This window comes from Leptidea sinapis, chromosome 29 (assembly GCF_905404315.1).
Source record: "Leptidea sinapis chromosome 29, ilLepSina1.1, whole genome shotgun sequence".
Classification (NCBI taxonomy): Eukaryota; Metazoa; Arthropoda; class Insecta; order Lepidoptera; family Pieridae; genus Leptidea; species Leptidea sinapis.
The window spans coordinates 501,608-514,956 of record NC_066293.1 but is presented as its reverse complement, the minus strand read 5'-3'; the positions used below and the strand labels follow the sequence as shown (position 1 = coordinate 514,956).

At 33.4% G+C, this 13,349-nt stretch overlaps 3 protein-coding genes across 3 annotated transcripts; all 3 read right to left on the bottom strand.

Moving 5' to 3' along the window:
* Positions 1 to 7,333: 7,333 nt before the first annotated feature.
* Positions 7,334 to 8,340, bottom strand: LOC126973511 (cytochrome c oxidase subunit 3-like). The gene is given in 2 exon segments (XM_050820842.1): positions 7,334 to 7,837; positions 7,839 to 8,340. Coding segments are annotated over 2 exon segments (780 nt in total). The 5' UTR covers positions 8,130 to 8,340; the 3' UTR covers positions 7,334 to 7,348.
* A 786-nt stretch (positions 8,341 to 9,126) lies between these two features.
* LOC126973514 (cytochrome c oxidase subunit 2-like) lies at positions 9,127 to 9,769 on the bottom strand (the record flags this gene model as incomplete). The annotated part of the gene is given in 1 exon segment (XM_050820845.1): positions 9,127 to 9,769. A coding segment is annotated over 1 exon segment (627 nt), but the record flags the coding sequence as incomplete, so codon positions are not given.
* Positions 9,127 to 10,759, bottom strand: LOC126973512 (cytochrome c oxidase subunit 1-like; the record flags this gene model as incomplete). The annotated part of the gene is given in 2 exon segments (XM_050820843.1): positions 9,127 to 10,621; positions 10,624 to 10,759. Coding segments are annotated over 2 exon segments (894 nt in total), but the record flags the coding sequence as incomplete, so codon positions are not given.
* Between the last annotated feature and the right edge of the window lie 2,590 nt (positions 10,760 to 13,349).

The following is a 13,349-nucleotide window of genomic DNA, read 5'->3' as shown; positions in this document are numbered from 1 at the left end:
TGGACAGACGTTCCAGGTATGGATCCAGGGGTTTATCCCCTTCCAGGTAAGCGGACACTATTCCAAGTGTCCAGTCAACTCAATGGTGATTGCCACTATGTTCTCCGACTGGAGGCTCGGGTCACACTTTACCTGGAGGTCTTTATCAAAGACCGCTATTGCGGCCTTTGCGGGTTTGGTCCTAGTTATCCCCTGGTCCATTTGATAGACGCGAACCCCTGGGTATCGCTTCAAGGCACCTTGACTACCTATATAGGGTTCCTGCAGCAGTGCCAGGCTTACCTTCTGGCTGACAGCTTCTGCCATCAGCTCATCGGTTGCCAATCGCTTCCGCTGCAGGTTTACCTGTATCATGTGCCTTGAAGCAGCATCCTTGGGCCCGCGCCCTCCTGGATTTATCACCGCGGTGCCCTCAGCAGTAGCTCACGCCAAGGCGGGCAATGGAATCCCATTTCCGCCTCACCGGACAGTCACCGCTGAACGCACCATGGTCCGTCTTGTCCAGCTTGGCGTGACGGCAGTTAATGCAGCTGGGCGGGTCCCCCACGACATAGTCGGGGCATTCGCTCCTGACGTGTGGTCCCCCGCAGTGACTGCAAAGGTCAGTCGATTCTTTGCAGTGGCGCCGCCCGTGTCCAAAGGCTAAACACTTTGAACACTGGATGAGCGGCGAGAAGTCCTCCACCTTCGACCGCTTGAGATCAAGGTGGACAGACCCCCCGTCGACCATGCGACGCCACAGCTGAGGGGCCACCCGCAGGATCACATGTGCGAGGTGCGGGTTTCGGCACCTGCGGCGGAAACATGTTTCCATTTTTTGGTGGTCCTTCTGGAGGCCTGTGAAAAGCTCTTTGTTTTGGGCCTTTAGGGCCGTGGTGACCTCCTGCTCGGCGCTGACATGCTGATCGGCAACAATAAAGTTATTAAAAATTTATTTTATATATTTTATAAATACCTTATACTGTACTAATTTATACAGTATACACAAGATCAAAAGACACAATATGCTGAGAAATTTAAGTACATATACAGAAAAGATTTAAAAATCAAAATAAAATTTTTGAAGTATTTTCAAAATTCCACCGGGGTCAATCGGTAGAGCTTGCTCTCCCGATTCCAACAAGCCCAAACACGGCAATTCTACAATAAGCAACAAGTAAATAACAATTATTCTAATACTATAAATATAAAAAACTTTTTAATTAACTTAAAATTAATAATTTCGGAAATCGACCGGGGCCATTCGAAAGATCTTCAAATTGCGGTTCAGCCGAGCCTAAACTCGACTGCCCTAGCTGCCTTGGTTCCAAAGATAGGACCAAGGGGGGTGAGGTATACCCGAGGGGAGGGGGGGGGGGGGGTTTCGTGGGGAAATGATTAGGGTAGGGAAATATTTTTTGTGTGTGTGGGGGGGGGGGGGGGGTTAGCTAAGGGAGATGGCAATTAGTCTGTTAGTTGTGGCGATTACCAGACCAGGGGTTAAAGGTTAATGAGGATATCGGGTACCTGTGGTGTTTCGCCGCGATGTTGCACCTCGATGACTTCGTATGTCTGATGTTCGTCGGATCTATTTAGTTGTCTTCTCAGTGGTGCGGAGTATTGAAATTGACGGCTGTCAGTTGTCACTGGTGCTCGAGCTGTCTGAATTTTTCCCAAACCGCGTGGCATCGCGTGGCTGCTTCTCCCATACAATGCCGACGAGGTTATGGGATGCACCTTTATCTTTCAATATCTCCGCAATCCAACGGCCGATTTTCTTCAAACTTAGATCAATAGCTAGGTATTGATCAGCGCTACAGGAATTAGTGTTGCGTTTCTTTTTTAATGTTGCAGCAGCGACTCGGGGCAGTTGAAACAAAATCCAGGCTAAAGTTTTGTGCAGCGCGCTCCAGTATCTTTGGAGCGCGCTGCACAAAACTTTCACAAACACTAATCCTGGTGAATTGTAGGCTGACACAACACTGTACCAAATTTCAGGCTGATACGTTCACTTTTAACCACTTTTATTAATTTTAATAATGGAGCGATACGTTGACGACGCAATGATTTGGTGAAAAGTGGTTAGGTTAGGTTTTTTTTTCTTTTTTTATTCCTAGTAGGCCTACCTCCCTGGCAGCTGACGCTCCAGGGCCGAGGAACTACTATTCTTAACAACTACTTTCTCCCAACCGTAGCTCGTAGGGGTTGAGGGTGGGATAATAATTTATTGTCTATAACATTTATTTGGTCGCTTACCTACTACATTTTAAATTAATTCTTTATATACTATTACAAATATCTTACAGCTAACAACATTTTATTTTTTCGTTTTTCTTACATGTTTCTTAATATCTACTTATCGTAGGCATTCTATATCTATAGTATTTACAGTTTGATTACATAAACTATATTCTAGGCACATTTACTTACAGACTAGGGATGTATTATGGGCCCTATGCATTGGCATAGGGAACCATATTGTACATTTTTTTACTACTAATATATTATAACCTATATTTAATTATACCTAGTACTATTTTGTGGCTTTGTATATAGTAGACATGAATATTGTCTACTATTTCAGCCTATTTACACCGATTATTATTATTATTATTTTTTTTCCAATGAACTATTTACAATCTAAACTGACTTAAATTAATGTTGCTGCCGTTTCTCGGCAGCACATCCACAAGGATCCTAAAACAAAACGCCTCGAACAACTTCCTGTTTTGTTTGCTTATAAGCAAAGGAAGGTTGGCCTCGAGTACGGCCACACCGCTTTGCACTTCCAGGTCTAATCTCCACCGGCCGAACCTAGGGCAGTCGAGCACCAGGTGCAATGCGCTTTCGTCCGTTTGACCGTCGCATATGCACACTGGGCTATCCTTCAGTCCGAACCGGTGGAGATACGCCGAGAAGCCGCCATGGCCCGTGATGATTTGGGCCATGAGTGCGGAGAAGGGCTCCTCCCTAACCAGCTTATACGACGCCTTTACGTCCGTCAGGAACGCCTTTGTAACACTTGCAGTTTGACCCACAGTGTAGCGCTCCTGCCAGACGTCAAGGGTCTCGGCTCGGATTTTGCGACGGAGAGTCGAAACCGGCACTCCATCGTATGCAGCCCTCAATTTCGAGTGGAGCGCCGCGTCCTTCGCCAAGTGGTCAGCCCTCTCGTTCCCCTCGATACTACATGCGCCCGAACCCAGCGGAACCGAATGGTTTTACCCATATTTCGAGCCCGCTGGATAAGGTTTTTAATTTCAAAGGCTATCGGGTGGAATGAAGATCGATCCCTTAGCAGCTCTAGCGACGACCTGGAGTCACTAAGGATCTCGACCCTCATATCGGGCATCTTCAAGATGTCCTCGATAGCCTTCGAAATTGCGCACATTTCGGCTTGGAAGACAGAGCAATAATTCTCTAATTTGAGTTTCCTTGCTCTGACTTCCAAGCCTTGCCGCCTGTATGAAATTCCGGCTCCAACCCTGCCCTGTATCCTGCTGCCGTCGGTGTAGACCTGCAGGTAACCCTCTCCTTCTCCTGGGTCATCCTGCATCTCTACCACGTCGGTCTCGGCCTGTCTGTCTCCTCGAGACAGCAGAATTCTACCTCAGGAGCGAGGGCTGGATGGGGAGCATCCAGAAAGCTAACCCGCTGTTCAGCCTTCCTGTCTGCCATACCATCAATGTCCTCACCCCTTTTATATCGGTACAGTTCTGCCGCCTCTCGGATCCTCAGATCGAGTGGCAAGATACCTGACAGGATCAGCGCCGCACTCAAACTGGCGGTTTTGTAGGTCTGGCTGATCTTCCGCGCGAACTCCCGCTGAACTGCGTCCAGCAGCTTCCGCACTCCGACTTGATCTACGGCTGGGACCCAGACGCTTGAAGCGTAAAGTACGATTGGCTCCACAGCGGCGATGTAGATGGTCCTGACCACCTCTGGGTTCAGACCCCAGGTTGTCTTAGCCGCCCTTGACAATTGGCCATAGATGGCCGTCGCCTTTCGGCAAACATCAATGACGTGCGGCTTAAAAGACAACCTGTGGTCAATTATAAGACCCAGGATCTTGGTTTCAGTGACCATCTTTATGCTTTCGCCGCCCATGGTGATCTGAATTGGTGTTAGTTTCCGTTTCTTGGTGATCACCATGGCGTTGGTTTTGTGTGGAGCAAATCGCAGCTTGTTGTCCAAGCCCCAGTCGTAGACCCGCCGGAGGACGGAGTTAGCGGTCCGCGCGATAGTCTCCGGAGAGGAGCCCGAGAAGACGAGCACTACGTCGTCGGCGAAGGCTTGCACGCGCAGGCCCTCTTCCTCGAGGGCGCCCAGCAACGGATCAATCAGGAGGTTCCAGAATATGGGCCCCCCAATCGATCCCTGAACGCACCCTTTGGTCGTGGGCCTTACGCATTCGGCGCCCGCGTATCGAATAATGACCTCCCGGTCGTTGTGGTGTATCTTAACTTTAAATGAGTTGAAAGAGGTCTCCCTATTTTGAGTAAGACGTTCAACACTAATACACTCCTCCCCCATATCGTTAATGTGTTCCTTGATGTCAGTTTCGGAAACAGTTTTTAATGCGCGGGAGATATATATGCAGCATACTGGATCTACGACCTGAATTTTACACTGAGCCACAGATGTTCCCCTCATATTTGCATTTTTATATTTACGTTTCTTGTATTCAACAATTTTAAATGAAGTATCGTTTGCGGGTGACTCATCAGATTTCGTCGCCGCGTCGCTTACAAGCGTGCAGTCCGCCGCTACGCCGATTACGCCCGAACTAGTATTACGCGTACGGGTCCTTTTTGCTTGGCGCGAGCCTTCCTTGTTGTACACGATGTCTCGGTAGGTCGGTGCATACGAGCTCCGCGTGATTACTTCGTGTACACCTGTAGGTAGCGGTGCAGTCACAAGCGGTAGCGGATTCGGAGATGTTAAATATTTCGCCTTTTCTGGGGTCGTCATTATCGGCGGTGTATTGACACCTCGCTCTTTATGCGAGTCTAAAGAAATCCGTAAATTCGCAAGCTCATGGCTGAACTTTGTCTTAAAATCTGTCATTTCAGCTTTCATTAAGGACATGTCCTTAAGTAAGCGAGTAACGTCTACATGATCGAACGACACTGGTGGCAGGCGACTTAGATCCCTCGCGACAAAAGTTGGTTGAGCATCGGGGTCAACTTCCTTTAAAAGTTTTATAACATCTTTTATGTTTTTCTTTTTTCTATCTTCGCCTTTCCGTTGAATATTTCTGACGCCGTCACCACATGCGTTATATAGTGCACTTTTACCACTTTCTACTTCAGAATCCGTGAAATTTGTAGCACAGATGTGAACGATGCTTAACTCATCTAAAACATCCATCTTGTTTTGCACAAACGTCAAAAACTCGTTAATAATAACACCCGCCATGTTCTTTTTACTTAGACCACACACCACATATTTTGTTTTAACTTTTAACGCATAGTGCGCGAAACACGTCCGTCCGCTACGGCGATGCGAGCGAGCGAGAAAAGACAACCTGTGGTCAATTATAAGACCCAGGATCTTGGTTTCAGTGACCATCTTTATGCTTTCGCCGCCCATGGTGATCTGAATTGGTGTTAGTTTCAGTTTCTTGGTGATCACCATGGCGTTGGTTTTGTGTGGAGCAAATCGCAGCTTGTTGTCCAAGCCCCAGTCGTAGACCCGCCGGAGGACGGAGTTAGCGGTCCGCGCGATAGTCTCCGGAGAGGAGCCCAAGAAGACGAGCACTACGTCGTCGGCGAAGGCTTGCACGCGCAGGCCCTCTTCCTCGAGGGCGCCCAGCAACGGATCAATCAGGAGGTTCCAGAATATGGGCCCCCCAATCGATCCCTGAACGCACCCTTTGGTCGTGGGCCTTACGCATTCGGCGCCCGCGTATCGAATAATGACCTCCCGGTCGTTGTGGTAGCTGCACACGGTGGAGTATAGGTTCCCGGGGCACTTCCTGGCGGCCAGCTGGTGTTTGATAGCTGGCCACCAGGCGCTGTCGAATGCCCCCTCTATGTCTAGAGATACCATCAAAACTACCCTCTTTGCCCTGACCTCAGCTCTGATGTGCTCGATCAAGGCAAAGAGGGCATCTTCAGTGCTTCGCTGTGGCATTGTACTACATAGATAATAAAGATACCGAAGGGTCCCGATACTAACATCGGGGGTTTAGCTCGCGGGCCGGCATGAAAGAAAAAAAAAAACCTAACCTAACCTTTTTTTTATTAATCGTCAATAATATTCTATAAATAAATTAAAATTATTTTATAATTTAAATAATTTTTTAAGATTGATATGGTTTATACCAAATTTATTAACTTAGGTTTAGTTTTTAATTATTTAAATTTTGGTTTTAAATTAATAAAAAATATTGATTTAGGGTGAAGAGAAATTTATAGCGGTCAAGGTTTATATAATATTTTAAAAAATTATTCAATTATTTTTAATCTTATACAAGTAAATAATTATAAGATTTATTTATATAGATTTGTTATTTGAATATTATTTTTAGTAATTGTTATAATAATTTATTTAAATAGCTTAAAAAGAGTATAATATTGAAGATATTGAGGTGATTATAAAATCTTTAGATATTTATAAAAAAAAAATTTTAATATTACAATGAAAATGTAAAGTTTTTTTTAAACTATATAAATAGAAATATTAATGGGAATTATCCACTGAATTTAAGTTAGCAGCTTAATAGGAATATTTCTTTAATTGGAATAGAATTCAATTTTATCATTAACAGTGATATACCTCTTTTTGGTTTCAATTAATTAACAAATAAGGAGTTAATAACTCTATCTTTTAAGTCGAAATTAAATGCAAAATTGCTTCTTATTTTAAGATAAAATGAAATTTCATTATCATTTAAATGCAAATTAAATGTTTTAATTAAACTATAATCCTATATTAATAGCTTCAGTTTAGTATCTTTTGATTTCATTCATGATATAAACCTAATAGTAATATAATAATAAAAAATATAGAAGTTTTGAATCAGATAATTAAATTAGTTAAATTAAATGTTTTAATAATAGGGAAAATTAAAGCAATTTCAACATCAAAAATAAGAAAAATAACTGTAATTAAAAAAAAATGTAATGAAAATGGAATTCGAGGGAGAGATTTAGGATCAAATCCACATTCAAATGGAGAACATTTTTCTCGATCTATAATTGATTTTTTAGAAATTATTATTGAAATTATTATAAGAATATTAGAAATAATAAAGAAAATTATTGAAATTAAAAGAATAATAAGTATTATTTATATTAAATTTATTAAACTTTTTGATTGGAAATCAAATATACTATTTATATTATATAAATAATTAATTTCCTCATCAATAAATAGTAATATATAAGAATAATCAAATAACATCAACAAAGTGTCAATATCATGCTGCTGCTTCGAACCCAAAATGATGATTTCTAGAAAAATGAAAATTTAAATGTCGAATTAAGCAAATAGAAAGAAAAATAGTTCCAATAATAACATGAAGTCCATGGAATCCTGTTGCTATAAAAAATGTTGATCCATAAATTCTATCTGAGATAGAGAAAGGGGCTTCAAAATATTCATAAGCTTGAAGTAAAGAAAAATAAATACCTAAAATAATAGTAAAAAATAATCCTTGAGTTGTTTGATTAAAATTATTATTTATAATAGCATGGTGAGCTCAGGTTACTGTTAATCCTGAAGTAATTAGAATAATAGTGTTTAATAAAGGAATTTGAAATGGATTAAATGGGATAATTCTTGTAGGGGGTCATGAAATTCCAATTTCTACATTAGGAGATAAACTACTATGGAAAAATGCAAAAAAAAAGAAATGAAAAAAAAAAAAATTCAGAAATAATAAATAAAATTATACCTCATCGTAAACCTTTGGATACTAAAATAGTATGTTTGCCTTGAAATGTTCCCTCTCGTGAAATGTCACGTCATCATTGAAATATAGTTAAGATAATAATAAAATATCCTAGTAAAATTAAATTAAAATTAAAATTATGAAATCATTTTACTAGTCCTGTGACTAAAGTTATAGTTCCGATAGCTCCTGTTAAAGGTCAAGGACTATAATCAACTAAATGGTAAGGATGATTATGTAAATTATTTGACATTAATTAGTTTCTCTAGAATATAATGTTCTTAAAATAGAAATTACATAAGATTGAATTACTGCTACTGCTCTTTCTAAAGTTAAAAGAATAATTTGAATTAAAATTAATAAAAATAATAAATAAGAATTTAAAATATTACTTGTATTACTTAGTAAAGTAATTAATAAATGACCAGCAATTATATTAGCTGTTAATCAAATAGCTAATGTTCCTGGTCGAATAATATTTCTAATAGTTTCAATTAGTACTATAAATGGTATTAGTATAGTTGGAGTTCCTTGGGGAATTATATGAATAAATATATGTTGAGAATTATTAATTCATCCAAATAATATGAATGAAATTCATAGAGAAAGAGAAATAGATAAGGTTATGGATAAATGTCTTGTACTTGTAAAAATATAAGGGAATAAACCTAAAAAATTATTAAATAAGATATATGAAAATAATGAAATAAAAATGAAAGTAGATCCTTTATTATTATTATTTTGATTAATTAAAATTTTAAATTCATTGTTTAATTTAATAATAATAAATTTTCATATAATGAAATGTCGATTAGGAATTAATCAAAATGATAAGGGTAAAAATAGTAATCCTAAAAAAGTTCTAATTCAATTAAATGATAAATTAAATAAATTAGTTGAAGGATCAAAAATAGAAAATAAATTATTTATCATTTTCAATTTAAGTAATTTATTTTTTTAAAATTTATTTTTTTAATTTTATAAAAATTAATTTTTATATATATATTTAATTATTATATTTAATTTATAATATTAAATAAAATAAAAACAATAATAAAAAAAGAATAATTGGAATATTCAGTTAATAGGTATTATTTGAGGAATAAAAGAATATTATTTATATATATATATATAATAATTTAAATTTGACATATTTATGTTATATTTTAACTAATTCTTTCATTAGAAGTAATTGCTAAATTACTATAAAATGGTTTAAGAGACCAATACTTGCTTTCAGTCATCTAATGAAGAATAATTATTAATTCAGTTAATAAAGTTATTTATATTTACACTTTCAATAACAATTGGTATAAAACTATGATTTGCTCCACAAATTTCTGAACATTGACCAAAAAAAATTCCTGGACGACTAATAAAAAAATTAGTTTGATTTAGTCGTCCAGGATTAGCATCTACTTTTACACCTAAAGAAGGAATAGTTCAAGAATGAATAACATCTGTAGCTGTAACTAAAATTCGAATTTGATTATTTATTGGGATAATAATTCGATTATCAACATCTAAAAGGCGAAATTTATTTAATTTATAATCATTAGTTATATAAGAATCAAATTCAATATTATTAAAATCTGAATATTCATAACTTCAGTATCATTGATGTCCAATTGATTTTAAAGTAATTAATGGATTATTTAAATCATCTATTAGGTATAATAATCGAAGAGAAGGAAGAGCAATAAAAATTAATGTAATTGCTGGTAAAATAGTTCAAATTAATTCAATTATTTGTCCTTCTATTAAAAATCGATTAATAAATTTATTAAAAAATAAATTTATTATTAAATATATAACTAAAATAGTAATTATAATTAAAATAATTAAAGTATGGTCATGAAAAAAAATTATTTGTTCTATTAAAGGGGAAGCTCTATTTTGTAAATTAAAATTAGATCAGGTTGCCATTTCTAAAAAAAGGAAAACCTTTATAAATGGGGTTTAAATCCATTACATATAATCTGCCATATTAGAAATTTCTTATAATTGGAAGTTCATTATATGAATGTTCTGCTGGAGGTAAATTTTGGAATCATTCAATAGAAGAAGGCATATTTAAGGAAAAAATTACAATTCGTTGATTAATTATAGATTCTCAAATAATTATAATTATAAAAATAGTTCCTAATAATGAAATATAAGATCCAATAGAAGAAATAATATTTCATGATAAATAATAATCAGGATAATCAGAGTAACGACGAGGTATTCCAGCTAATCCTAAAAAATGTTGAGGAAAAAATGTTAAATTTACTCCAATAAATATAATAATAAATTGAATTTTAAGTAAAAAAGGATTAAGAATTAATCCTGTGAAAAGAGGATATCAATGAATGAATCCTCCAAAAATTGCAAATACAGCTCCTATTGAAAGTACATAGTGAAAGTGGGCTACAACATAATAAGTATCATGGAGAATAACATCAATGGATGAGTTAGCTAAAATTACTCCTGTTAATCCCCCAATAGTAAATAAAAAAACAAATCCTAATCTTCATAATATAGATGGTCTATAATTAATTTGAGTTCCATAAAGAGTTGCTAATCAACTAAAAATTTTAATTCCTGTAGGAATAGCAATAATTATTGTTGCTGTAGTAAAATAGGCTCGAGTATCAATATCTATTCCTACTGTAAATATATGATGAGCTCATACAATGAATCCTAATAACCCAATTGCTATTATAGCATAAATCATTCCTAATGATCCAAATGTTTCTTTTTTTCTCTTTCTTGGGTAATAATATGTGAAATTATTCCAAATCCTGGAAGAATAAGAATATAAACTTCAGGGTGCCCAAAAAAATCAAAATAAATGTTGATAAAGAATTGGATCCCCCCCTCCTGCTGGATCAAAAAATGATGTATTTAAATTTCGATCAGTGAGTAATATAGTAATAGCTCCAGCTAAAACAGGAAGAGATAATAAAAGTAATAAAGCTGTAATTCCTACGGATCATACAAATAAAGGTATTTGATCAAATGATAAATTATTAATTCGTATATTAATAATGGTTGTAATAAAATTAATTGCTCCAAGAATAGAGGAAATTCCAGCTAAATGAAGGGAAAAAATAGCTAAATCAACTGATGATCCTCTATGAGCAATATTAGATGAAAGTGGGGGATAAACTGTTCATCCAGTACCTGCTCCATTTTCTACTACACTTCTTGTAATTAAAATTAATAGAGAGGGAGGGAGTATTCAGAAACTTATATTATTTATACGGGGGAAAGCTATATCTGGAGCTCCAAGTATTAAAGGAATTAATCAATTTCCGAATCCTCCAATTATGATTGGTATTACTATAAAAAAAATATGATAAAAGCATGAGCAGTAACAATAGTATTATAAATTCGATCATCTCCAATTAAAGATCCAGGATTTCCTAATTCTGTTCGAATTAATAAACTTAATGAAGTTCCTACTATACCAGCTCAAATTCCAAAGATAAAATATAAAGTTCCAATATCTTTATGATTTGTAGAAAAAAGTCATTTTCGCAAATAAAATGGCTGAGGTATAAGCGATAAATTGTAAATTTATTAACGAGAATAATCTCTTTTATTAAGAAGCCTTATATTCATAAATGATATAAAATTGCAAATTTTAAGGTGTAAATATTACTAAGGCTTAAAGATTTTCTTTATAAATAATTTTGAAGACTATTAGTTTAATTTAACTTAAAACCTTAAAAAAAGAAAAAAGTATTAAGGATTAAACTTGATAAGGAAATTAAAGAAATAAAATTAATAAATGAAAAAAAAACTAATTTTAAAATTAATCTTTAATCATTTTAATTTAAAATTAATTAGTAAAATTGATAAATAAATAATTCGAATGTAAAAAAATATTATTATTAATCTTGATATTAAAAAAATAAAAGCAATTAATGTTAAATTATTGTTAAATAAAAAATTAATAATAATTCACTTAGGGAAAAATCCTAAGAATAGGGGTAAACCTCCTAAGGAAAAAAAATTAATAATTAAAGATATTTTAATATATAAATTAATATTAAAATTTATTTGATTTATATAAAAAATATTAAATATATAAAATATTAGTATTAAAATTAAATTTAAAAAGGAATATATAAAAAAATAAAATATACATAAGTTTTCACTGATTAAAAAAGCAGCTATTATTCATCCTAAATTATTAATAGAAGAAAAAGCTAATAATTTTCGAATTGAAGTTTGATTAAATCCTATTAAAGCTCCAATTAAAGCATTTAAAATTATGATAATAATAATAAAATTAAAATTATAGTAATAAAATAAAAGAATTAAAGGGGAAATTTTTTGTCAAGTTATTAAAATAAAACAATTTATTCAAGATAAACCTTCTATAATATTAGGAAATCAGAAATGAAAGGGGGCTGATCCTATTTTTATTAATAAAGTTGAATTTAGTAATACTGAAATATTATTGAATTCAAAATTTTTGAATAAAATTATTTTAATAATAATAATAAAAATAAAATTAATGGAGGCAATAGATTGAGTTAAAAAATATTTTAAAGAAGCTTCATTATGAAGTAAATTTTTATTATTAGAAATAAGGGGGATAAATCTTAATAAATTGATTTCTAATCCAATTCAGCATCCTAATCAAGAATTTGCAGAAATAGAGATTAAGCTTCTAAAAAATAACATAAATATAAAAAATATCTTATTTGAATTAACTATAAAATTTATTAAAATATGGGGGTATGGGGGTATTTTAAATTCATTGTTAAAACTTATATTTTAGTGTAAGAAGCACAATAATTTTTGAAATTATAAGATTTAGTTTAATTCTATAAAATATAATAAAGGTATTATTATACATAATTTATTCTATCAGAATAATCCTTTTATCAGGCACTTTATTTTAAAAAAAGAGAGTCTTTATATTTGAGGTATGAGCCCAAAAGCTTAAATTTAGCTTATTTTAAAATTTATTATTTAATTATTATTAGAAAATTTGTGGGGATTGGTAATAAAATTAATTAAATGTAATTTATTAATACTTATAAATTGTATATTAAATATTTAAATAATTATATTAAATATTTAATATATTATATATATATATAAATATAATAATTAATTAGAAACATATATATCTTATTAAAAATAGTTATCTATTTAAAAGATTACTAATCGCTTTATCATGAATTTAATTTTCAATATGAATATTAGAAAAAAAAATAAGAAGAGAATATTAAAATAATGATAATTAATATTAAATTTTATATAAATTAAAAAAAATAATTATTTATATATAATAAATATAAATATTATATATACATATATATATATATATATTAAATATTTAAATAATTATATTTATATTAAATATTTAATATATTATATATATATATATAAATATAATAATTAATTAGAAACATATATATCTTATTAATAATAGTTATCTATTTAAAAGATTACTAATCGCTTTATCATGAAT